Here is a 25,680-nt window from a genome sequence, read left to right on the forward strand (position 1 = left end):
CTTTCCATTTCAACTCTTTCTCTGTCTAACCGTATCTGTTCTTCCTCTCTGTCTCTCTCGGGGTTGTAAATCGATACTATAGGACCTATGGTAACGGGTACTTGTAGAGCGTCTGGCAACCCGTAAGACTCAACCTTCTCAGTGGTTGGCGTCTTCTGTACCACAAACCTTCCGACTACACTCTGTACTGTACTAGGTTGAGGTGTCTCCTCACCTTTGGTAGGTGTCCACTCCGATATAGGGAGTGGTCTACACCCCTCTATGGCAGCACCACCTTCCCTTGGGAGTTCCTTACTTTCTGTCTCCCCAACGTTCGGAGGCGGTCTATCTATTAGCAATCTATTTATCAAGTTGTCCTCCGACTCGCTCTCCTCATCCTCTTCCATGAGCCTCTTTTCTCCTGCCACCTCTCTCACTGGGTACAACTTATCTACCTCAATAGCCTGTACCCTCCATCTCTTGGCGTCCGCATCCCATTGGGCATCTCGCACTGCCCTTACTGATCGCTTCAACCTTTCTTGGCGCCTGTTCAAATTTCTATTGTGTGCCGCCCTAATCCACGCATTAAGGGCCTCAAACTGTGTTGGTCTAGGCGAAGGATTCAATGAGGACATAATTGCTTTCAGCCGATGTAACGCCTCTAACCTAAACGTTCCATACTTAGGAAACGTCAGTTCCTCATTCCCTTCTGAAATCTTGCTCCATTCACTAATCCATAGTATAGTATGCAAGCCAACATTCGTTGCCATATAGTAAGCTGGTGTACCCTCTGGCGGTGCCTCTTCCCCGTAATAAGAGTTCCTTCTTTTTCTCTTAAAAATCTCTCTCAAACATTTAAAACACTTCATGTTCAAAACCTACAGAATTTCTATTTTCTCCGCGTTTGTTTACTTCCTAATGACAATCCACCAATCTCAGCACTGTTCTCGCTAACTGCCCTATCACAACGCGGCTTTTCACTGACGTCACACCAACCGCCCTATCACGGCACGGCTTCTCACTAACCGGTCTATCTCAGCGCGGCTCTCGCTGACGTCACTCGTCCCCCTTCGCAGCAGTTCCCCTCCTTACTCAGCTCGTCTCCGCGGTCATGCATGCGTCTCATTCATACTCTGAAAAATGATTACTTCCGTCCAAGCGATCACTTTTCTTGACTGTACGCCCACAGTCTATCTGTAATTGTCACCTTAACTGACAAAATGTCTTTCCGTTTACGTCCAGACAATCGCCTTCTCTGATAGGTTACTTACACACAGTAACTTTCGACCAGCGTCTGTTACTCACACACTCACTCTTACTCCCCCTATCTCGGTCCTGCGGCGGTCAATGGTACCTCATGACCTCCTTACTCTGGTCGACAATTACTCTGGATGTTCGATACACCCGAACCACTTAAGCTCTACCCCGAACTTAAGATTTTACCAGGTTGCGCGCGCTCACAACCTTCTCACAATCACACTACAGGCATTCAACTCCGCATGACATTACAATACAAATACAACACAAAACACCGCAATCTGTCCACGCATGACCCTTGTTATACTCACTCTCGTCCGATACTGCTGCTTTTCTCTCTCCGTCAGCACCTTCTTCGGCAGGCCACCTCTCGATCTCTAGGGACCTTGGGGTAAACTAACCTAGTCTAGATCACCTTCCTCAAGAAGGTAACCATCCTCACTCTGCTACCAACTGCTAACGCGGGATTTCTGGCCTATTGCTGTTAATCCAGATCCCAATTCAGGTCGACTAAATCGTTGGTACCTGTCATTGAGTAAAAGGCAATCCACTACTAGGTTAATCAAGAAAGAACTTACACCACTCTAAAGAACCACTTACCACTGGAAAAGATTTAAAAGTTTATTATAAAACCAAAGCTATCTGGAGATACAAGCATCTCAAAATGAGGTTCAAAAGATATACAGGTGTCAAGATAAACATAAAATCTCTAAATGCTCGTAGTCGACAGAATAGAATTACCAAGATCAGCTCAAAGGTCATTAAAGTTGCGAGAATAGCTACGAGTTGCAACTTGAGGGTCATTTACAGAAAGGAAAATACAGGTTAGTCTGTCCCTACACTAGACTAAGTGACATCCCTACTTAACAAGATCTTTACCTAAAAAGGTGTCAGCCGTGGTGACTTCCAAAGAAGATCACACACTTCCCTTAGTCTTTGTCTCAAAGTCGAAGTCTTGCAGTTCCCTATCTGCCTGCCCATCCGCTCTCTTAGGTTCCTCAGATCGTCTGCTCTAACTCCACCCCGGGGTGCTGTCCCTAATACAAAATCACTTTTCCAATAGGAACGCCCCTGGAGACGCCTCTCACGTGGTGCTGGTTCTGGCGGCAACTTCCATGCTGGTACTCCTCGGGACCCTTCGTTAAAGTTGACCTTGCTTCCCAGGCTTCTCTCCGGCAAGACGGTACCCCCTAGAAATTCCTGAAGACTCCTACAGGCCTGTGCCAGGCGTCTCTTGAACAAAAGTCTATTCATCACTTTCCTGATTAAACCCCCTCGCACCTGCAAAAGACACTTTCTCTGTGGGCCCCAAATTCCGGCCTCCACCATATCTTGAAGTCGTAAACCATTTGAACAGGCTTTACAGTTTGTGCCTAACACGACTTTTCCCTAACGAGCACATACACATCAAAGAAGCAACTTTATCTATTCAGGCCTACTAAAATTACATGAAACGGGCCTCTCCAATATGCACATTTAATTTCTTTGTTTAAACAGTATTCTAACTAACACACATTACTATAATGTAACACATCTATTTAAAACATTTCAATTCTATGATTAATAATACTTTGCAATAAAATGACATTAGAATCCAAGTTACTTAAAAGTGTAGCAGCATCTTTCGTTTCTTGTGAAATGCCATGTGGCCTACACATTTCCATGGTTTGCAGAATTACATTTCTTTTGCACACAGCCACATAACATGAGATTCCAACATCATTCCAACATTTCTACAAATCTCTACATTAGTTTTTCACACTGATATATGTATCCCTATCCAAATTAAACACTCATATATATCTCTTCACTCTATAGGTTTGACACTCTTGTGTATTCTATTCTAAACTAATACAACGTGCTTGTAAATATGGTGCACCTCTAAATTTTTCAGATTTGTGCTCTCTCAATCCCCCCTTTGATGACTTCCAGTAGTCATCATCATCACAACACCCTCTCTAAGGTATAGATTATCAAACTGAAGTCGTTGCAATATTCCCTCGTTTCATCTCCTCTAGAGCCCTCAGACTCCGGTACTGATTCTCCTGCATCGCAGCTAATCTCCTCCCCTGCTCTCGCATGGATCTCTGCAACCTGTTTGCTCTATACCATTTGTACAGTCTCACCAACCCCCACAAGGCGATTACACAAATCACTATTATGATGATCGGTTTCAATATGTACCAAATGATATTCTTTCCCAGGTTGGCAAACCAACCTCCAACTTTACCCATTCCTTGACCTACTTTTTCCCATACTGTTACCTTTGTCAAATCCTCTATCTCATGGTGTATTTCAGTAATGTTTCGAATGTACTTTTCTAAAGGTTTTGAATTGTCTGGAATGTAAGGGCAACATTCCTGGACCTTCAAAGCCTTACAGACACCTCCCTCTTTGGCCAACAGAACGTCTAGAGCAAGTCGGTTCTGAAGAACCATTGCCCTTATCGATTGCATCTCTCCCTCCACCAGCATTAAAGATCTAGCAGTACTGGCGGATAGTCTATCTACAACTGTTGCCAATCTTCTTATCTTAACATCATTTAGTGCTATCCCTAAAATAGGAAACATAGCACCAAATACATCTCCAACTACCTCCTCAGCGCTTACATCCCTTCTTCTTCTAGTTTGTTTTCCTCTCTTTTTGGTTTCTAAGTCCTCAGCATGGTATATTTTGGGGAAGACAATTGCTAAGTAACATGATCCATACCAATTATCTGGTAGTTTCACGTATGCATTTCTTCCACAAACAAAATACACATTCGGAATCACCTGCATTTCCTTTAGGAAATCTTTGGAGTAATACTCCAGTTGGAAAGCATGTTCACAACTGACTTCTCCCACAAACACATTCTCATAATATGTTTGACTTCTGTGTATACACAGCTTTCCCCTTTTCTCTCGGTCTAAAGCTATTGGACCATTGCTACCCTTTCTTTGGTGTGCCCTTTCTTCCTCGGTCCAATCTGTTTTCCACTGTCCTGAAGCTTTTAGGACCTTTTGTCTTCTATATCGATCATACACCTGCCCTATAAATCTTTTCTCAACTTCAGACACTTTACAAGTCAAATTATTTCTTCGGGCATGTGAAGTATCTAATGTTCTCCATGGAAGGAAAAATTTCTGTAACCTGTCTTCACTCTTGTAATAATCCCATTTATTGAGGTGCTTATAATTTGGCACCTCTGGCAATATCGAGTCAAAGTTCGAGAAGTAATACTCGAACCCCTCACGTTCATAAAATATGCTCAGCAACAAACTACATGAGATTCCATAGGTCAATGGAAGATGATGATACCTGATGCCTTCATCTACAGAGGCTGGCAACTGCATGCAGACATAGCAGTTCTTCGCCTCCATGACATCAATATATTCATAAAGCAATTTGGCATAAGCATTTGATTTAAAATTCCCCTGTGATTCGTCTGCATGTAATCTCTTAATCTCAGCATCTAACAAAGCTTTCTCTTTCGCTGTGTTTTCCCCCTGTTTGCCAGCCGTAGGAGGCTTCTGTGTTGATACTCTTTGCTTCCTTTTCTGTTTTCACATCATTTTCATGTCCCACTACATATGATACAGTAACCACTAAAACTATAAGAGAAATCACTACCACTAAAAGTGTGCCTACTATGCATTTTGCCCTGCGGTTCGGGTTGCCAGCCTCCATGGTCTCAAGACAGTATAGCTCTGTTTTCTTTCACAGTACAAAGTCTCTTTTCTTTGCTTCTCCAATCTTTCGAACCACACCTGGAAGCTGAAAAACCCCTCTGCAAAAACAGTCTCTAAGTTCTGTAGCAATAGACAACCTCAGTCCTTCTCCATCCTCTAAAATGGAAATCCCTAATTTCTTCTTCTTCTTCTTCTTGGCGTTAGGTTATCTCTCAATCTGTATTTTCAAAGTTCTTTGCAAAGTCTTTAGCAATCTGAAATTATGCGTGTTCCAACAACTCCCACCACTTGCTCGAATATTTCCAAACGAAGACGGATTCCCTCAAGTATTGGACACCTTGAACAGCAACACGGAAATTCAACTGTGTTTAGGATCAATTCTCTTATTCCGCTCAGAAGAGGAGGATAGACGATGTTGAGTGTCAGCAGCCCTTCGACCTCCACTCCTGGTATCAGCAACTCTACTTCCACGGTTATAATTGGGTCAGTTCTGGTCAGGGTCACTTTCCTCACCCTCCCAGTTCTGCGTGCTTCGGACATCTGTAGCGAGGTAGGTCCACTCAGGAGTAGCGTATCTTCTGCAAGGCACTCGCACCCTCCTTGATCTTCTCGGCCCTTCCTGTTCTTGTCCTTGTGCACTTTCTTCTGGATCTGAGTCTTCGGATATAGGAGCAAGAGTTTCCTCTCGAGCTGGCTTCAAGCTTGGTCTCCTTTTTCTTTCAGGCCAGGTAGCTGCTCCACGCCTTGTTCTCCTATTTCTTGTCCGTTCACTCAGTTCCTGATCTCTCTGAACTTGTTCCGTGTCTGAGTTGTTTTCACAGCAGCTTTCTCCTTCCGTGGCAACTTCAGTTTCACTGCCGTTCTGTCTTTCTTCTTCTTCTGGATCTGTGACACTCCCAACTTCTTCAGACACCCCCACAGCTTGACTGATCCCCTCTTGTGATTCTTCCTCCACAACTGGATTTTCGTCTGTGAGAGGAGCTGTTTCTTCCAGGGGTGCTGGAACTCTTCAAGTATGGGAAGCGTGGATCCAATTTGGCAGCCCTCCGCACTTCACGGCAGTGTTCGTCGTTAAGATGATCTGGTAAGGTCCTTTCCAGCGCACGTCTAAGCAGTTCCTCCGGACGTGCTTCTTCACCACTATCCAGTCACCTGGACACAGGTCGTGGCATTGATCTCTTGAAGATGGAACTTCTGCGGCCTGTACCTGAAGAGACACAGAATGAATGGCGTCAGACAACCCCTTGCAATAATCCAGGATCAGGTCATCTGTAATGTTCAACAATGCGGTTGTTGGGACAGTTGGAAGTCTCATTGCCCTCCCCATCAGCACCTCGTGTGGAGAGAGACCTGTCCTCCTGTCGGGTCATCAGGCCAACTTAAGGAAGTTGATGAACATACTTTAGCAATTCGACATTTCATCGTCCCATTTATCTGCTCCACGATACCTGAAGCCTCTGGTCGATAGCTACAATGCAATTTCTGATTAATGTTCAATGCAGAGCAAAGCATCTTCACAACTTCGCTGTTAAAATGTGTTCCTCTGTCCGATTCCAGAGAGGCAGGCACCCCGAAGCGCGGTATCAACTCTCTAAGCAACAACTTTGCTACTGTGAGTGTATCGCACCTGCGTGTAGGGTATGCTTCAACCCATCTGGAAAATATGCATACTACCACCAGAACATACCTAAGGCTGTTGACTTTTGGCATTTCAATAAAATCCAATTGCATTCTGTTGAAGGGCCCCCCAGACCTCCCAATGTGACTCAGTGTAACTGGTGTTCTTTTCCCTATATTCAACTGCTGACAAGTAACGCATCGCTTAGACACTGCTTCTGCTGCAATCCTAAATTTTGGGCAATACCAAGTCTGCCTGAACACCCTCAGCATGGCATCTCTTCCCAAATGCACTGGACCATGTATTTGTTGTGCCATTGGACTCGCTAACTCCTCGGGTAACACTGCCCTTCCATCTGCTGAAACCCAAAAGTCCATTTCGCTTCTCACACAACCTGCTGTTTCCCATGCCTGCTTCTCAGATTCAGGTGCATTGTCTTGCATTTGTTTCAAATCCTCCCAAGTATCAACAGTTTCTAACAACATGCTTAGTTCTGTCCTTTCCTGAGCCCCACCTACTTCCACCTCCGTGAAAGAATAACCATGCTCCGCACAATAGCGGGCAACTTCGTCTGCATATCTATTTCCCTGTGACACAAAATCTGTATTTTTCGTATGAGCTACACATTTCACAACCGCAATTGCGGCAGGACCCTGTAATGCTTCTAACAGCAGTCGAACAAATTCCCCGTTTCTGATTGGCGAACCAGAGGAGGTCATGTAACCCCTCTGAGACCACAATTGCCCGAAATCATGAACTACACCGAAACCATATTGGCTATCAGTATATATGGTGACTCTAATTTTATTACCTGCTGTACAGGCACGTGTCAATGCAATGATTTCTGCTACCTGAGCGGAGTGTACTCCTTCCAAGCAAGCGGCTTCCACAACTCCAGTAATGGTGCAAATAGCGTAAGCTGCTCTCAACCGACCAGTATCGTCTCTTAAACATGAACCATCAACAAAGAAAATTTCATCTGGATCAGTCAGTGGCTCATCCACAATATCTGGTCTGGGCTTCGTGCATAGTTCAGTCACATCAAGGCAATCGTGATCTTCACAGTCTTCGCTTTCTATGTCATTAGGAAGTGGCATCAGTGTAGCAGGTTTCAAGACAGAGCACCTCTTAAGGGTCACGTTCTCTGCAGCAAGAATAACTTGCTCATAGCGCGTGAGCCTACTGTTAGTCAAGTGCTGGGTCTTGGTCCTGGTCATTAACAATTCCACAGAATGAGGTACATACACCACTAACTGGTGTCCCATCACAATGCTTTCACAACGCTCAATGCTGACACCTGTTGCAGCAACGGATTTGAGACATCCAGGCAACGCTGCGGCTACAGGATCTAGAGTAGCCGAAAAGTATGCAACTGGTCTACGGGCATTTCCATGGACTTGCACTAAAACTGACAAAGCACAGCCCTCCCTTTCGCAGCAATAGAGGGAAAATGGCTTCTCGTAGTCCGGCATCCCCAGAGCCGGAGCACGACACAAGTCATCTCTCAGCTGTAGGAACGCCATCAAGCACTCATTGTCCCATGGTACCGGATCACTCACCTCCTTGTGCGTCAGTTTCTGTAAGGGTTTTGCTTTCAGTGAAAAGTTAGCTATCCACTGTCGGCAATAACCAACCATTCCTAGAAACATCCTGACTTCTCTCTGTGTTGTAGGCGAGTTCATCTTCATGATTGCCTCTATTCTATCTGGTGACACCTTGCGCTTTCCCTTCTCTATCCGATGCCCCAAGTACTGTACTTCTGTCAGACAGTACTGCAATTTGCTCGGGGATACCTTGTGTCCATTTTCAGCTAAATGGTTCAGCAAGGCGATGGTGTCTTCCTTGCAAGCTTCCTCTGTTCCTGACGCAACAAGTAGGTCGTCTATGTACTGGACCAGAACCGAGTTCTGGGGCAGTACCAGACTTTCAAGATTTTTCTTCAACAGCTGATTGAAAATTGATGGGCTATCTGTAAATCCTTGGGGGATTCGACACCATGTTAAAACGCGATTCTCCATTTTGAAAGCGAAGAGATACTGGCTCTCTTCATCTAATGGGATTGAAAAGAAGACCTGACAAAGATCTATCACTGTGAACCACTCAGCTTGGAATGGTATCTGAAACAGTATCACTGATGTATTCGGTACCACTGGACAACATGAAACAACAATGTTATTAATTTTTCGAAGATCCTGTACTATTCTAAATTTCCCACTAGGTTTCTGCAAACCCATAATCGGGGAGTTGCATGGACTTCCCACGATTTCCTTCAGTATTCCCTGTTGAATCATAGAGTCGATCACAGGTTTTATTCCTGCAATCGTCTCTTGGGACAGCTTGTACTGTGGCGTTCTGGGATAATCGACATTTGGTTTCACTATGATCTTCACTGGCTCTACCCCTTTGACCAATCCTATCTCTTCTCCTGTAAAATCCCATACTTCTGATGATACTGCCTCGCGTAAGTCCCAAGGAAGGTCCTCCACAGTCAGAGTAGGATACAGTTCTATGCATGTTCTTGAATTTACAATTTTGAAGGTAGCGTCATCATCTGTCGTCTCTACCTCTACTCCCTGAGGTGTGCAGTATATGGTACAGTTCAATTTGCACTATAAGTCCCTTCCTAACAGACACACAGGACTAGAATCACACACCACAAACTGATGTTCATTCATGTAGTTTCCGATTTTCACTGACACTGGTTCCGTCAAAGGGCTAGTCATTCTCTTGTTTGCGACTCCTACCACCTGAATTGTTTCCCCCGACATTGGTAGATCCGGAACCACTGCTGATCTCAAAGTTGATCGAGTAGCTCCGGTATCCACCAAGAATGTTGTGGGACACCCTGCCACTTCAGCCTCAACAAATGGTGATCTTTGATCCACTTCCAGAACTGCCCCGAGGGTACAGTCCTCTTCTTTGCTTACACGTTGTCCCGTCAAGGGATCAATGTAGTAACATTTTTCCTCATCTATGAAAAGAGGCATTTGTCTAAAAACCTTTCCCCCTGTCGAAATCTTTGGTGGCTGCGGAAACTGAGCTCGTGGAGCCGAAGTCCCCCCTTTGGCCACCTTGATTCTTGGCACTGTCACCCCTTGAACTGGAACCTCTGGAACCTCCTCCTCCACCTCTAGTTCTCCGTTTTCAGGGTTATAGGGACACTCGCGTCTCCAATGTCCCACCTGATGACACTGGTGGCACTTTGTCGTTTTCTTCAACGTAGCAATGTCAATTCTAGGTCTCACGTTTTCCTCACTGTCCTTATTCTGATTGCTCGATTTCCGTCCCATTGTCCCCGTCCCCTGCTGCTGCTGTCCGCCCTTTCCAGCTGACTGCATCTGCACCACCATAAGCTTCTCTTTTAGCTTCTTTGTTTTGGAATCTATTTCGTCACTGCAGTACCTTGCATGCCTCAAAATCTCATCTAATGGTCTGTTTTGCCAACAAATTAAATGTTGCTGAATCATCAAACAAATATCAGGTCTCAACCCCAAAACAAACTTTGACACAAACTGTCCTATATCCTTGGGGTCCATTACATCGAGTCCACTGTATTGTTTGAATGTTTTCAGCAATCTCTCATAAAACTCATGAACTGTCTCCTTGGGTTCCTGTCTTGTTCGGTCTATTTTTACCCAATCTATGTCTTGTGGTGGGACCTTATCCTTCAGCCAAGTTATTACTCTTTCATATTTCAACATTACAATTTCAGACGGTCCATTTGTAGCAGCATTCCTTTCTGGTTCTACCGTTGGCCACTCGACACTAGTCTTGCATGCTGTCCACAAATCTCCTGGCACCACAATGTCAAACAAGGTGTTCAAATCAATCCACAATACCTTTGAGATTTTCACAAACCTTTCTACCTGCTTGTACCACTCAACAGGATTGTCCCTTAACTTCGGAAATGAGTTGGTAAATGCAGCCAAATCTCCTCTACTCCAGGGCACATGTACATAGTTCCCATTCGATATTTCTCTCAAAGGAAATGCCTCCATCTGCATTACCCTTCCTTCCGGAGACATCACACTCGTGCTCCGTCTGACAGTACCCCTTTTGGACCACCTCTCTTCCCATTTGTCCAGATCTCTCCACGCTCTTATTCCTGTTATCAGCTCCCTTATGTGTGTCTTTAATCCTGTAGTTCTCTTCTCATCTAAGTCTTGGTCTGAATACTGCAACCTATGGTTACTCTGTAATGTCTTTGTTCTGGACAAGTCTACCATATACTTCTCTGCCAGTTCAGACAGTTTCTCATGAATTGCTCTTGCCTTTCGGGTAATATCCTTTGCTATAAACAGTAACTCATCTTGTTCGTACAAGTCAATCCTTTCTAAGGCTAACGTCCCATCTATTATCTCGTCCAGATCATTTTTTAAACTAGTGACGTCAAGTCTTTTGGCCTTTACTGCAGCTTTCAGTATGCTAGCTCTAGGGGGTCCATTCACATCTCTCCCATCCCAGCTCCGAGTCCTACGTCTAGGCTCAGGCGAGTTATGGGGAGTCCTCCCATGTTCCCATCTCTCCAGGTCCCATGCAGTTCCATCCTCTCTGGGTGTATGGTGAAACACTTTCCCATTTCTCATAATCCCACAAGTCCCATCCTGCATGGTTTCCCTAGATGCATGGTAAGACATTCCGTTATTCCCCCTTTCTTCGTCATTTGCCGGTGGTCTCTGATCTCTCGACCCATGGCAAGATCCTTCACTGTTCCCCATGCTCCCACGGCTCCAGTGCTGTACATTATCATTAGGTGCATGGTGAGTACATCTAAACCTATCCCTGTATTCTTGTGTCCTTCGGTCTCCCTCACTTGTAATGAGACGGGACGTCTCCCCACATTCTGTACTTCTCTCACTTCTCTCCTGCCCATTTCCACCGTCAATATGACGTATAACTCCTCTACTCTCCGGGCTGTTACCATCCCACTCCTGGCTGCTTGCGCTAGCCCCGCAGTGAGACAATGTTCCGTTGCCTCGACTTCCCCGCTCAGCCCCTGTTCTTGACCTGTGGGCTGGTGCTTCTGTGGACCCATCCCATTCTCTCAAGTCAGCTCTCAGCTCCTTAAAGGATTTTGGCCGTGGTCCCCTCAGGTCCATCGGTCCTCTCTGACCCCCCTTTTCTGCTGCGGGACCCACTGCTGAATCAAATGGGGTGCTCCACGTCACTGGTCCTGGCAATTGCCTCCAGGCATTTGTCATGTTATTTCTCCTTTCCATTTCAACTCTTTCTCTGTCTAACCGTATCTGTTCTTCCTCTCTGTCTCTCTCGGGGTTGTAAATCGATACTATAGGACCTATGGTAACGGGTACTTGTAGAGCGTCTGGCAACCCGTAAGACTCAACCTTCTCAGTGGTTGGCGTCTTCTGTACCACAAACCTTCCGACTACACTCTGTACTGTACTAGGTTGAGGTGTCTCCTCACCTTTGGTAGGTGTCCACTCCGATATAGGGAGTGGTCTACACCCCTCTATGGCAGCACCACCTTCCCTTGGGAGTTCCTTACTTTCTGTCTCCCCAACGTTCGGAGGCGGTCTATCTATTAGCAATCTATTTATCAAGTTGTCCTCCGACTCGCTCTCCTCATCCTCTTCCATGAGCCTCTTTTCTCCTGCCACCTCTCTCACTGGGTACAACTTATCTACCTCAATAGCCTGTACCCTCCATCTCTTGGCGTCCGCATCCCATTGGGCATCTCGCACTGCCCTTACTGATCGCTTCAACCTTTCTTGGCGCCTGTTCAAATTTCTATTGTGTGCCGCCCTAATCCACGCATTAAGGGCCTCAAACTGTGTTGGTCTAGGCGAAGGATTCAATGAGGACATAATTGCTTTCAGCCGATGTAACGCCTCTAACCTAAACGTTCCATACTTAGGAAACGTCAGTTCCTCATTCCCTTCTGAAATCTTGCTCCATTCACTAATCCATAGTATAGTATGCAAGCCAACATTCGTTGCCATATAGTAAGCTGGTGTACCCTCTGGCGGTGCCTCTTCCCCGTAATAAGAGTTCCTTCTTTTTCTCTTAAAAATCTCTCTCAAACATTTAAAACACTTCATGTTCAAAACCTACAGAATTTCTATTTTCTCCGCGTTTGTTTACTTCCTAATGACAATCCACCAATCTCAGCACTGTTCTCGCTAACTGCCCTATCACAACGCGGCTTTTCACTGACGTCACACCAACCGCCCTATCACGGCACGGCTTCTCACTAACCGGTCTATCTCAGCGCGGCTCTCGCTGACGTCACTCGTCCCCCTTCGCAGCAGTTCCCCTCCTTACTCAGCTCGTCTCCGCGGTCATGCATGCGTCTCATTCATACTCTGAAAAATGATTACTTCCGTCCAAGCGATCACTTTTCTTGACTGTACGCCCACAGTCTATCTGTAATTGTCACCTTAACTGACAAAATGTCTTTCCGTTTACGTCCAGACAATCGCCTTCTCTGATAGGTTACTTACACACAGTAACTTTCGACCAGCGTCTGTTACTCACACACTCACTCTTACTCCCCCTATCTCGGTCCTGCGGCGGTCAATGGTACCTCATGACCTCCTTACTCTGGTCGACAATTACTCTGGATGTTCGATACACCCGAACCACTTAAGCTCTACCCCGAACTTAAGATTTTACCAGGTTGCGCGCGCTCACAACCTTCTCACAATCACACTACAGGCATTCAACTCCGCATGACATTACAATACAAATACAACACAAAACACCGCAATCTGTCCACGCATGACCCTTGTTATACTCACTCTCGTCCGATACTGCTGCTTTTCTCTCTCCGTCAGCACCTTCTTCGGCAGGCCACCTCTCGATCTCTAGGGACCTTGGGGTAAACTAACCTAGTCTAGATCACCTTCCTCAAGAAGGTAACCATCCTCACTCTGCTACCAACTGCTAACGCGGGATTTCTGGCCTATTGCTGTTAATCCAGATCCCAATTCAGGTCGACTAAATCGTTGGTACCTGTCATTGAGTAAAAGGCAATCCACTACTAGGTTAATCAAGAAAGAACTTACACCACTCTAAAGAACCACTTACCACTGGAAAAGATTTAAAAGTTTATTATAAAACCAAAGCTATCTGGAGATACAAGCATCTCAAAATGAGGTTCAAAAGATATACAGGTGTCAAGATAAACATAAAATCTCTAAATGCTCGTAGTCGACAGAATAGAATTACCAAGATCAGCTCAAAGGTCATTAAAGTTGCGAGAATAGCTACGAGTTGCAACTTGAGGGTCATTTACAGAAAGGAAAATACAGGTTAGTCTGTCCCTACACTAGACTAAGTGACATCCCTACTTAACAAGATCTTTACCTAAAAAGGTGTCAGCCGTGGTGACTTCCAAAGAAGATCACACACTTCCCTTAGTCTTTGTCTCAAAGTCGAAGTCTTGCAGTTCCCTATCTGCCTGCCCATCCGCTCTCTTAGGTTCCTCAGATCGTCTGCTCTAACTCCACCCCGGGGTGCTGTCCCTAATACAAAATCACTTTTCCAATAGGAACGCCCCTGGAGACGCCTCTCACGTGGTGCTGGTTCTGGCGGCAACTTCCATGCTGGTACTCCTCGGGACCCTTCGTTAAAGTTGACCTTGCTTCCCAGGCTTCTCTCCGGCAAGACGGTACCCCCTAGAAATTCCTGAAGACTCCTACAGGCCTGTGCCAGGCGTCTCTTGAACAAAAGTCTATTCATCACTTTCCTGATTAAACCCCCTCGCACCTGCAAAAGACACTTTCTCTGTGGGCCCCAAATTCCGGCCTCCACCATATCTTGAAGTCGTAAACCATTAGAACAGGCTTTACAGTTTGTGCCTAACACGACTTTTCCCTAACGAGCACATACAGATCAAAGAAGCAACTTTATCTATTCAGGCCTACTAAAATTACATGAAACGGGCCTCTCCAATATGCACATTTAATTTCTTTGTTTAAACAGTATTCTAACTAACACACATTACTATAATGTAACACATCTATTTAAAACATTTCAATTCTATGATTAATAATACTTTGCAATAAAATGACATTAGAATCCAAGTTACTTAAAAGTGTAGCAGCATCTTTCGTTTCTTGTGAAATGCCATGTGGCCTACACATTTCCATGGTTTGCAGAATTACATTTCTTTTGCACACAGCCACATAACATGAGATTCCAACATCATTCCAACATTTCTACAAATCTCTACATTAGTTTTTCACACTGATATATGTATCCCTATCCAAATTAAACACTCATATATATCTCTTCACTCTATAGGTTTGACACTCTTGTGTATTCTATTCTAAACTAATACAACGTGCTTGTAAATATGGTGCACTTCTACATTTTTCAGATTTGTGCTCTCTCAAAAGTATTGAATTTGGTAATAGTGCAAAAGAAGGGAGCTAGTTTGCATAAGTCACCTCAGTCAGCACGAGCAACTTGGTTGAAGATAGGAGAAGACCGGGACTTAACTGACAGGCGTGGGAGGGAAGATTGAAAAATGGCAAGTTTAAAAGCCCGATATTAGGGAATGTGGGATGATAGATAGTGTTTTGTATGTCACTGTTTTCGTTTGGGGATAAATGGAAGAAGGTCACTAGGATTAATTACTTTGTTATGTTTTTAATGTTTTTTAACGTTATCAAATGTAATGGAACAAAGGAAATTCAACTTTTTAAATTTTTTAATTGATAGCGTGCATAAGTAATATATGCGCAAAATGAACTTCTGATTATAACTGTTAATGGTGCAGTTTAGTAATGGTGTATTCTTCTGAAATTGTTGCCTTGCAGTTACCCCTGACGAAGGGCTTGTAATACGCCCGAAATGCATTGGGTGACTAAATAAAGAAATGCTGCTCAGAACTATCATCTGTATTTGGATCGTATTTTCGGAAAAGGTCCGGATGGGCATACTAGAATATGAGAAGTTTTCCAAAATACATTATGTTCTTTTATGTGGACTAGAAAAACGAGACAAACTTGGATATGTATTTTGGAATAAATTTGATTAATCTGAAAAAGGACAAACGGTTAAATAATGATTGGATTTGGCATCCACTTACGCAGTGTGTCTGGGTGTGGAGCGACGAATAGGCGCTCCCCACAAGTTTGTCCTGTTATGCATATGACATAAATATATCTGGACTAAAGCAGACAAAAAAGGACATATACTTCCCGCAGGCAGATAAAGCACCCGGCCATCCTGAACTGTAAACCCCCATAAGAAACCTTGACACACACATACATATTTAATGTATGACTAAAAGTTGCAGGTTTAAAAAGGCAGGTCTAACCTGATAAAAATCAGTGGCTAAAAATAGAGGTTTTATAAACTTATGAAGAAAAGTTATTAAAAAAAAAGGGCAAATCATTACACTGTGCAAAGTATCGCATCTTGAAAGCTAGCCGCAGGAACATTAGGGCATCCCTTAATTCTTGAACCATGATCTCTTAGGATAAATGAATTTATGAAACAAACTCAGCTTGAGATAAGTTAATAAACAACGCTGAACATTTGGCATTTCAAAGAGCTATAGCTCCATTTCCGATACTGTTTCACCATGACAACTTTCCTGTATGATTCAGAGGCTTCCCTCTCGGCTGCCACCCTGAGAAGAAAGATCTGCCTTGTTTAAACATTTTCTGCAGATAAACAAATGATTTGCTTCTCCTAAGGACTCTGAAGTTTTCCTTGATGTAAGCCAACCAGATAACAGTATGAATGTTATTCAACTTCATGCAACCCAAGATAATTTGCCTATTGAGATTTAATTAATCCTTCAGACAAATAGCACTCCACAACAAGAGGGGTAGCAACCAAATAAAATCAGGGCTATAGCTCATCCCTAGCGCTACATGTAAAATCTCAATATGGGTACTGGGCCCCACCCCTAAAAGGGCCCAGCAAAACCTGTTCTCCACAACTGCAAGTAATCCTAGGTTCGTGTAGCACCAAATCTCACAGCCAAAAGTGTAAATTGAGATACACTTGGCTCTGTAAATCTCCAGCATGGATTTTAGTGGTTTTTGGCCAAGATGGGAAGAAAAGTCAAACACTTCAGCACACGCCCTCTTAAAACTTCCAATATTCTTTTTTTAGGGGTTGCCAATTGAGTCCAGAATCTGTTAAAATTCCAGAATTATTACTATTATCAACCTTAATAAAAATCTGGCCCCGCATAGAAAAAAGGCACTTTATCGTGGTCTTCGGCCCTATAACCATCACATGCGATTTGTGGAAATTGGTAAGCAAGTCCAGGCTCCCCATAAAATCAACAAAGAGATCTAAAAGCTGTTGCAAACGTCTGGCAATGTGGGCAATTAAAACAGCATTGTCTGCATATAAAAGAGCTGGAAGCAATCTGCCCCAGCCCTTGGGACATCCACACCTTGTACCGAAAGCACTGTCTCCAGATGATTAATTCTCATAATAAAATGAAACGGGGCGAAAATGCGACCTTGCCTTTCCCCTGTTTTCTGCCAAGTGCATTTTGCATTCCCCATTTCTTCCTTAATGGACTGTGGCCGTCAACCCACATTGTAGATTTCTGAGAAAATCCACCAGAGACTGTTCCACCCCCTTGGACTCCAGCTCTGATCACAGCTTTGCCCCTGTTAACCTTATCTAAGGCAGAGTGGAGGTCCATGAAGGTGAGGAGGGGGGGGCATTTTAACTCTGATGTACTTGTTGATTAAGAGATAGAGGTTGAGACTCTACTCCACAGTGCCCCCAGAACATTGTGCTCCTCTGCCCAATTAGTTAATCTATTCAGTATGACCATGTCTATGATCTTGAACTTGACGTCAATTAAGGAGATCGCCTATACCAGGAAGGGTCATTCCTATCCCCCTTTTTGAACACAGGTACAATAATGGAATGGCACCAGGCCTCAGTAAGAGAGCTACTAATAGCGGGATTGATGTATAGGGTACGGAGAGGGACCAAAAGATCCAAAGAGTAACTAAACAGGTCCCCAGGTACCCCATTTGCTCTAGGAGCCTTGCCTACTGTTAAGGACGCAATAGCATCTCTAATTTTCTCCCACTGTAACATCAGTGTGGCACCCTGAACCGAAGTCAAAGAAGGGGGATAGAATCTTCTCCCTGATATAAGATTGAAAAGTTATACTTTCAAGCTTGGCCAAGGACTAGAGCAGCTTGATCCGCCACTACACCTCCCATAAAAAACGGATGGTTAACCACCTTGTAAAATAACGTGCTATCTTTCTGTGTACAGGCAAAAAGAAGATCCTCCCATTACTCATTCTTTAGGTCCAGCTTCCTATTTTTTTCTGCAGCTTTGTAAATGACCCTGAATTTTCTTTCCTCCCCTCTTATCACAGGGATTCATTTTTAGCGTAGCTAAAAGTACCTTTCGTGCCTTAGTACAATTATTATCAACCCATCTGCAAGAAGCCTGGGATTCGGACTTCACAGGCCTTAAAAGGGCAGTGTTAATGTAGGTGTGTATCTTATAATACGCCAATAGGATCTAGTGGTTGGGGGCCTTTGTTTTCAATCACGTCTGTATCTCCAAGAAGAAGGATGTGACTACGTTAGTAGTAAAGGGCTCAGGGATAATTTTATCCCACTTCAATCGGCGCCCTTATGTGGTTGTTTTGACTTGGGTTGCAAAGAGGAAGAGAGACTCTACTTGCTCAATATCCCAGGAAAGCTGGAGAGAGAGGATTATGTTCACTAGAGGTTCGCCAATCCACTGAAATGAAATAAGGGAGGGAAATAAATTCATAGAGACATTAATCAAAATCAATAAAAGATCCTCCTCCTTGACTCTAGATGGATTAGTTGTTAAGCATCTGAAATGAGAACATTGCAGAGAGGGTGGTGAGAAAGTAGAAAGGACATATTGATGTAAAAAAAAAGTAGAAATCAAGTGGAAGACTAAGCTCAGATAGCAATCAACAGGCCACGACAGAGTAGGTTCTCTTAGAGATTAGTTGAGAATTGCCACATTCCATCAGTGTGTCCTCCCTCCTTGAGAACTTTTTGTTCATGAAATAGTATAATATAAAATAAAATGTTAGAGAAACACAAACTATTAAAGTAAACAAAAAAAATTATATTTATAGTAAAAAAACGAATGCACTATTAATATTGGGAAATATAAAAAAAAAACATCTGCACAGGTGGCTAACCCAGGTGCAAGGTGCAAGGGGCCTCCAGCATGCATTTCTTTGAGTGCCTGTTTCTCCACATATACTCCAAGCCATGGAGAAATAAAAACAAGGGGGACTTCCTTAAAAATAATTTAGAATTGTGACAAAGATGTTGATCTATACTTTTACTTTGGAATTGTTTACAAGGCAGAGTCAACTTGCTTGACACAGCGCAGACAGAGGATCAGTTAGTCTGTGTACTGATGTGTCAGAGGCAGATAAAGTGAGTGGGTGGATGAAGATACAGGGAGGAAAAGCAACCCAGCTATAAGGTTAAAAAACGATGGTACTTGGGGGTGGAAGGGGTCACTGCCCCTGATTCCTGGTCATAGGCCAAATGTAAAGGTTATTTTTGATAAACATTACTCAAACAAATGGCTCATTATTTATTCTTCAAGTGCACTGTTACATTTGTAAAGCATAGACAACCTACAAATGTATGTTTATCACTATCTCATCACATCCATTTTGATTTGCTTTAACCATGGAACCTCTATTGTCTTTGTAGGCTTACCTTCACCTGGGTATCAACGACAAGCTTGGACTTTCTGGGCGACCTGACCGACCTATCGGATGCCTTGGAACATCAAAGGTACCAATTGAAAAACACAACATTTAATTAAACAGTTTTAAAACTGTCTTTATCAAAAAAACATATCGAGGTGTTGCAGTGTATTAACTTTTGGACCAAATTGGGTCTAAATATAATTTATCCTTAAGGCAAGATGATAGATTTTTTGATTAGCCTTATCAGTATTTATTCACTGAGTGAGATTTTGAGGACCTTCCTGATCGACTCTTTAGTCAGATGGATTTCTATTATTGTATGTTGCAGTTGTCTTAGAGATATATCTTTTGCTTAGAATTATTTTATTATTTCAATGTTCTCATCGTTTCTTTAGTCTTTTTTTAGATTCAACAGCAGCTGTTCATAAAGGCTTGCTTGCCCATCACTTCCCATTCTTCACAGAATGAACAGAACAACAAATAGGCTGCTGTTGAAAAGCCTCCAATATGACCATATTTCCCCTGTTTTCAGAGCTCTTCACATGCTTCCTTTTCAAATACATATAGTTTCTACAGATTTTTGTATCCCACTACAATCACTCTTATTGAGAATCCCTGGATTTCCATCAGTGTCCCTGTTTTTGCCTGTTCCCTGCCTACCTTTGCTCCGCTGGAGATAGCAAAGATATAGCTTTTTCCATTCCTGGCCCTAGATTGTAAAACACATTTTGGAGCTTTACAACTCATTAGAACATTCCCACTGCCTCGTTATCTTAGTGTGTCACTTGATAGGTTTCCCTAAGTGCAAGCAGACTTAATTTTGTGTATCGCAATGTAAGGCAATCATCAAATTCACAGATTTTATGTGGTGAGTTTTTTGCATTGGTTTACTTTTCTACAACAGCCTGTAATAAATACATAAACATGCTGTTCCTTCCCGTAGCCCAATTGCTCACTAGAAAATATATATTTTCCCCCTATTAGTGATTCCATTTCAGCACTTACAAATCTATTGTAGACGCTAAATGCTTCCTGTTCTTTACAGTATCTCACATCTCTTCTGACCTCGAACACATAGTCTGGAGATTTATTTTCTGACCTTATCCAACAGGCTTACGTTCTGCAGTCCTTGTCGACCCAACCCATATATGACTGTACAATAGATTTGCTTGCCTGTTTGGTACAAGTGGTCGCCCACTTCATGTCCATTGATTGCTACAAAGTGATGTGTATCCGGTTAAACATTAAGAAGGACATTTCCAGACTTCCTGCAGCCGCTGCTTCAAGCATGGGTCAAAGGCCACGTCACACCATAATATACTTGTGTTGTTGATGGCTGCCTATTGTTCCCTGTCCCAGAGTCCAACCCCCTGCCTAAACCATGAACAGGAACGTTGAATGGCAAAGTTGGAGGGTAACTCTCAAATCTGCTCTCTGCATTGCTCTATCATGCTCTCTAAAGAGACCTGGCTGCCAGTGGATCTATTGCACATGACACTCGTTCCATCGAGGATCATTGAATTTTATGCTTTTCATCAGTGATGATGATTACAATGGGGTCACTATATTTTATATCTGAACAAACATTTATATGATGACACTTCTGACACTGGCTTCAGATTTCGTCTTCCAACAACTTTCTCCATTGTGGTCTCAACAACACCCCCAAACATTCCTGCCACATTTTGAGTCTTGACCAGTCCGTGGCTTCTATCATGCAGCTCCAGAAATCTGTCCTCTTTTTAATATTTTAAAATATGTATTAACATTGAATCCTTCTGTAAATAACAATTTCACAATGATGTGCTGGTGGCGAGGCAAAAGTTTTCATATCCGGTCTTAGTTTTATGTTGCAGCAGATCCTTAGTTTACTTAAATACCATACTTCCACTGTGACCAAATATTCCAATGTTATTCTCGGCTAGGGAATCAGAGAAGGGTATTAGGAACACATCCTATCAATAATAGGATCATCTTTGTAGCCTAATGAAATGTTCCTGTGGGGAGCATAAAAGCCTCTAATACATTAAAGTCTAGAAGCTGACCAGAAAAAATAGAACAATTTGGTTCACAGCCGGCCAGCTCATCCCTGCTCATCTGTTAGAAGTGGGGTGTATCATCTGTGTCTATGACAGCTCTGCTAAAGCAGTGTAAATTTAGGAATCAATGGGCCAAGAAAGAAATAAGGCATTAGGACATAGACATGTTATCTAAAGAAATGGACCCACCCAGAATGCTAAGGTATTCTTGTGAACAAGTGTTTCTGGAGCTGCTGCTGAGGAGACTGGGGTAGGATGAAGCACTACCAGCGATATGCAAATCCTATCCCCCCCCCAGCCTCTACTGTTGCATGCTTGTCTAATATTACACCTCAGCTTTACTCACCCCATCACATGTTCCTTGATAAACAGATTTTATTGAATTTTTGCACAAAAGTTACAGCATGGCACACAGTTATTATGGCAATAACTGTTACAGCAGTTAACCACGATACAGGCCATAAAGGTAATACAATATTGTGAATCAAGGGCAACACATCAATACAGATATCAGAAGGTAGGTCCCTGGGCAAATGGTCTCAGACATTTCCCTCCTACTCGACCATGGTTCCGGGGGCATTCCCTGCCCTCGTAGACGGGACGTTCTTGTTGTGCGCATCAGTCCACTCCCACCTCCACCAGAAAATGGAGGGAGGGGCTGGGTTCTTCCAGCAAGCAACAGTGTCCCGCTTGGCTACCATGAGGGCTGTACCCAGGAATGTTCAATCTGCCCTCGAGCCCCTAAAGCCCTCTAGTACCCCCAGCAGGAGCACCTAAAGTGAGAGAGCGTCTCCCAACCCAGGACCTCAGTCAACCCCCCACCACCATGTCCCAAAACTCTAGAATCATAGAACACGACCACACCATGTGGTAAAAGTTGGCTGGGCACCCCCGCAGTGGGGGCAGGTGGGTTACCTTACAGCAGCTCCGTGCAGCCTTGCTGCTGTAACGTAAGTACAATATAGGTAGTATGTGTGAATCAGGCGTGGCCTGGAGGAGATGGTAATGGGCCTTGTTGCCATCATTGCGTCCCACCCATCGTCATCCTCAAGGGGACCCAGCCAGCCCTCCCAACAACCCCACCCCTGCCTAGAGAACACGTAAGAAGCTTAGCCTCCAGGGGGCTGAATTCTGGGAGTGAGTCGGTCTGTGATACATGGGTGAGGAGTGCATGTCGCAGTTGGAGATATTTGTAGAATTGTGTAGAAGTGAGTGCGTGTACTATGAAGCTCTTGAAAAGACTGCATGTGTGACCCTGGCCACACGTCCCCAAGCTGCAAGACGCCGATGAGGTCCTACTTCTCAAAACCTTGTATTGCTGCCACCTCTCGCAACCAGGTGCCGTTCCTGATGGGCGTTTGCTGCGTAAGTGTGGTATCCCAGTGTGTATGGCGGAGTGCAGCTCTCCAAGCTAAGAAAACCACTCTGGTCATCGGAGGAGTGGTGCGGGGGATCAGGGATCTATAAAGCAGGGCCAGAATACGGGGAACCCCACAAGTGATAGTTCCAGGCGATAAGCCAGATCCAACCAACGTCGTGTAGCCCCAGAAGCTGGGAGACCAGATAATAAAGATTTAAGTTGCCATTCCTAAGACACCATTGTAAGGGTCACATTGGCAGTGGGCAAGGGCGAGGCAGGGTCTGGATCCATGCCACAGGAAGGTGGTTGCAATCCTATTGAGAGCATGGAACCATGTACGCGATATAGACATCAGGAGATTCTGAATGATATAAAGAAATCTTGTAAGGGTCATCATCTTGTACAAGGCTCTAAGGACCATCATGGTCAACGGGAGCTCTTGCCACTTGGCAAGAACTTCTTTAGCCTTCTGCGTCAAGGACCCCGAGTTTGGGGGCCCAGGTAAACTCTGGGTGGAATGCTAACCAGACACCCAGATATATAGCAGCCTGTGCTTTGCTCTTCTTTTTTAGTCTGCTCATTGTTACACCTGATAATGCAGGCTCTAGTTGACAAGGTGTTCATCCCCAAAGACTCATCATAGAGGTTCTCCTTACCAGAAAGAGTTAGGTACAGGTCATTTTCCAGGACCCTCCCCAGGCACTCTGAATCAGAGCCCAGAGTTGGAGAACTTCAAGGTCAGTGACTCCATGAAGCACAGTAACCCCTAGAAGTTTTCTGGATGTGTCTCACAAACTGTGTGTGTGAGAACCAGATTTGCTTCAATTCAAAGGATGCCCAAACCTTCGATATCAGATTATCTGTTTGCATGTTGTGATTTGATGCAAAGAGCAGCCACTCACTTTAAGTGCTGGTCAGTGCTAAGATGTACACAGAAAAGATGTAGGTATTCCTTTTCAACAAGCCCCCAATTTACCAGGTTATGCGGAAGTTGATGCCTCAAGAGCATTCATGGTTTATTGATTTTAGCATGGGCATACCAGAACTGTTACTAGGAGCAGCATATTTGGTTGCCACTCAGGTTCAAGACCGCAAATCTCCCGATATGATCTTAAATCAATTGGCTTGGTGGCTTTTAGCCTGACATCCTCCAGTGTGGAGACCTAATCTTCCCACATGAATGTATGACCTTTCTTAAAGTTGCAGGCTAACAGTTTACTGCATGTTGTAATATTTATAGATTGTTTAGCATTAATGCCTTTGGTGGGGCCTTGACCTTCTCATTTGCCATATAAAGATATTATGCTTTGGTTGATGTATCAGGACAAGTCAGGCTTTGAACATGCATCTTTGAATAGTCAACTTTTTCCAGTCAAAACATACATATAATGATTATCCTAAATATATGTATTCACTGTCCTTGATGTTCGGGGTTGTCTTAGCGGGCTCAGTAATAATCTAACCATGGTTAGCAGGGCAGTTTCCTAAAGCATTTCTTCATATCTGATCTGATTGCTCTGTCAACCCCTTTTCCTTTCTCCTACCCAATTCTGCAGCCCAATATTTGTATACATTGGCAGTACAGGAGCCTTTGCAGTGTTGGTTTGAAAGGACTAAGACCCACGGGTCTTAGGATTTGTTTAAAATTTATTTTGATTTGTAAGCAACCATACATAGAATAACGACACATGAGTAATTGGGTTGGCACAGTTCAACCAGAGTCATGATATACACAATAATGAGCCACAAGGGAAATAGGCAGAATGTCATAAATGCAGTCAAAGAGCATAGCAATAGAAGTGGGGCATGCATGTTTTGAGTATGCCTTAAGCATAGACATCAGCCCCCACCAGCCACCGGTGGAGCAACTGCACTTGCACACCTCCCTGCCGAGGCGAGCAGCAAGCACAGCCATGCAAGTCAGGCTCTTCTCCAGTCTATGCAACTCATTGCACAAGGCATGTGTAAAATAATCTCAAGATCCCATGCTACCCGCAGGATGCTTACAGGGCAGCCAGCTAATACCCCTCTTCATCAGTAGCTGCCTCCTCACTAGATCGAGCCACAAAGGCCTGATATTGCCCCCGTATATCTTTCTGATGGCTGCAAACTGGTAGAAATTCATGGGAAAGATTGGATTATGTATTGTTAAATGCCATATCCACATGCCAGTCCTTCAGAGTCGGAAGCGACCCTTTAGCCCAGCACATCGCTATTCTGATCCTTGCAAGCAGAAAGCCAATTGCCACCAGCCACCTTGAAGTCTTTTGGACATTTCTGTCATAGCCCAGCTGCACCAGCAATAGGGTCCACTCGATGAGCTCACCAATAATCTCTCCAAGCTCCACGAGTACTGCTTGCTAAAACGCTGCACTCTTGGACAAAAGCAAGCCACTTGGGCGAATCCTGCCTCCCCTTTGCCGTATCTATGACCACAAAAGCTGTCAGGTAAAATATACTGGCCCAGAATATATATAATATATAATAATATATAAAAGAACCCTGTTAAGATATTTGAAATGCAGTAACCTATGACGGCTATTCAAAGAAACGTACTTCACTGCGGCGCAACAAGGCCTACTGCTTGTCACTGATAGTGATACCCAGGTCTCTCTACCAAACAAGCCTAACTATTGTGATTCCCGGCCGCCATGACACGTGTGCAAACACATAACGTTTTGCTATTATATGATATGGTGCAGTGGTTTGCAACAAGTGCATTTACCCCGGCAACTCTGGGAATTCAAGCAAGTCCTCCCAGAGGATGACCTCTGTCCACCATCCCTGTGAGTGCCGGCCATTCCCAATGGGGTCACATATTGTGACCTGCCTAATGAATGTTAATGAGGTAGGTCCCTTGCGACCTATTTGAGAATCGCAAACATTGTCTGAGAACGGTATGTAGAAATTGCATAGCAAAATTAAGGAATCGCAAAATTTGCGATTCCTTAATTTTACGTAAGCATTTAAGGAATCGCAGATTGCGATTCCTTAAATGCTATGCAATTTCCTTCATCAAGCATCAAGCATTCAATTATTGCGATTTCTCCTTAAGAAATCGCAAATTACCTCCTACTCAAGTT

The 25,680-nt window shown here is 43.9% G+C and overlaps 1 protein-coding gene across 3 annotated transcripts in view; it reads left to right on the plus strand.

Moving 5' to 3' along the window:
* The window catches only part of PHKB (phosphorylase kinase regulatory subunit beta), a 1,437,099-nt gene that overhangs the window by 1,128,435 nt on the left and 282,984 nt on the right, over positions 1-25,680 (plus strand). For all 3 annotated transcript variants that reach the window (XM_078669366.1, XM_078669365.1, XM_078669367.1), the window contains one exon: positions 19,200-19,283. In XM_078669366.1, coding sequence (XP_078525492.1) covers positions 19,200-19,283 — 84 coding nt within the window. The remainder of the gene's footprint in view (positions 1-19,199; positions 19,284-25,680) is intronic.

The sequence above is a fragment of the Lissotriton helveticus genome, chromosome 12, assembly GCF_964261635.1.
Source record: "Lissotriton helveticus chromosome 12, aLisHel1.1, whole genome shotgun sequence".
NCBI lineage: Eukaryota > Metazoa > Chordata > Amphibia > Caudata > Salamandridae > Lissotriton > Lissotriton helveticus.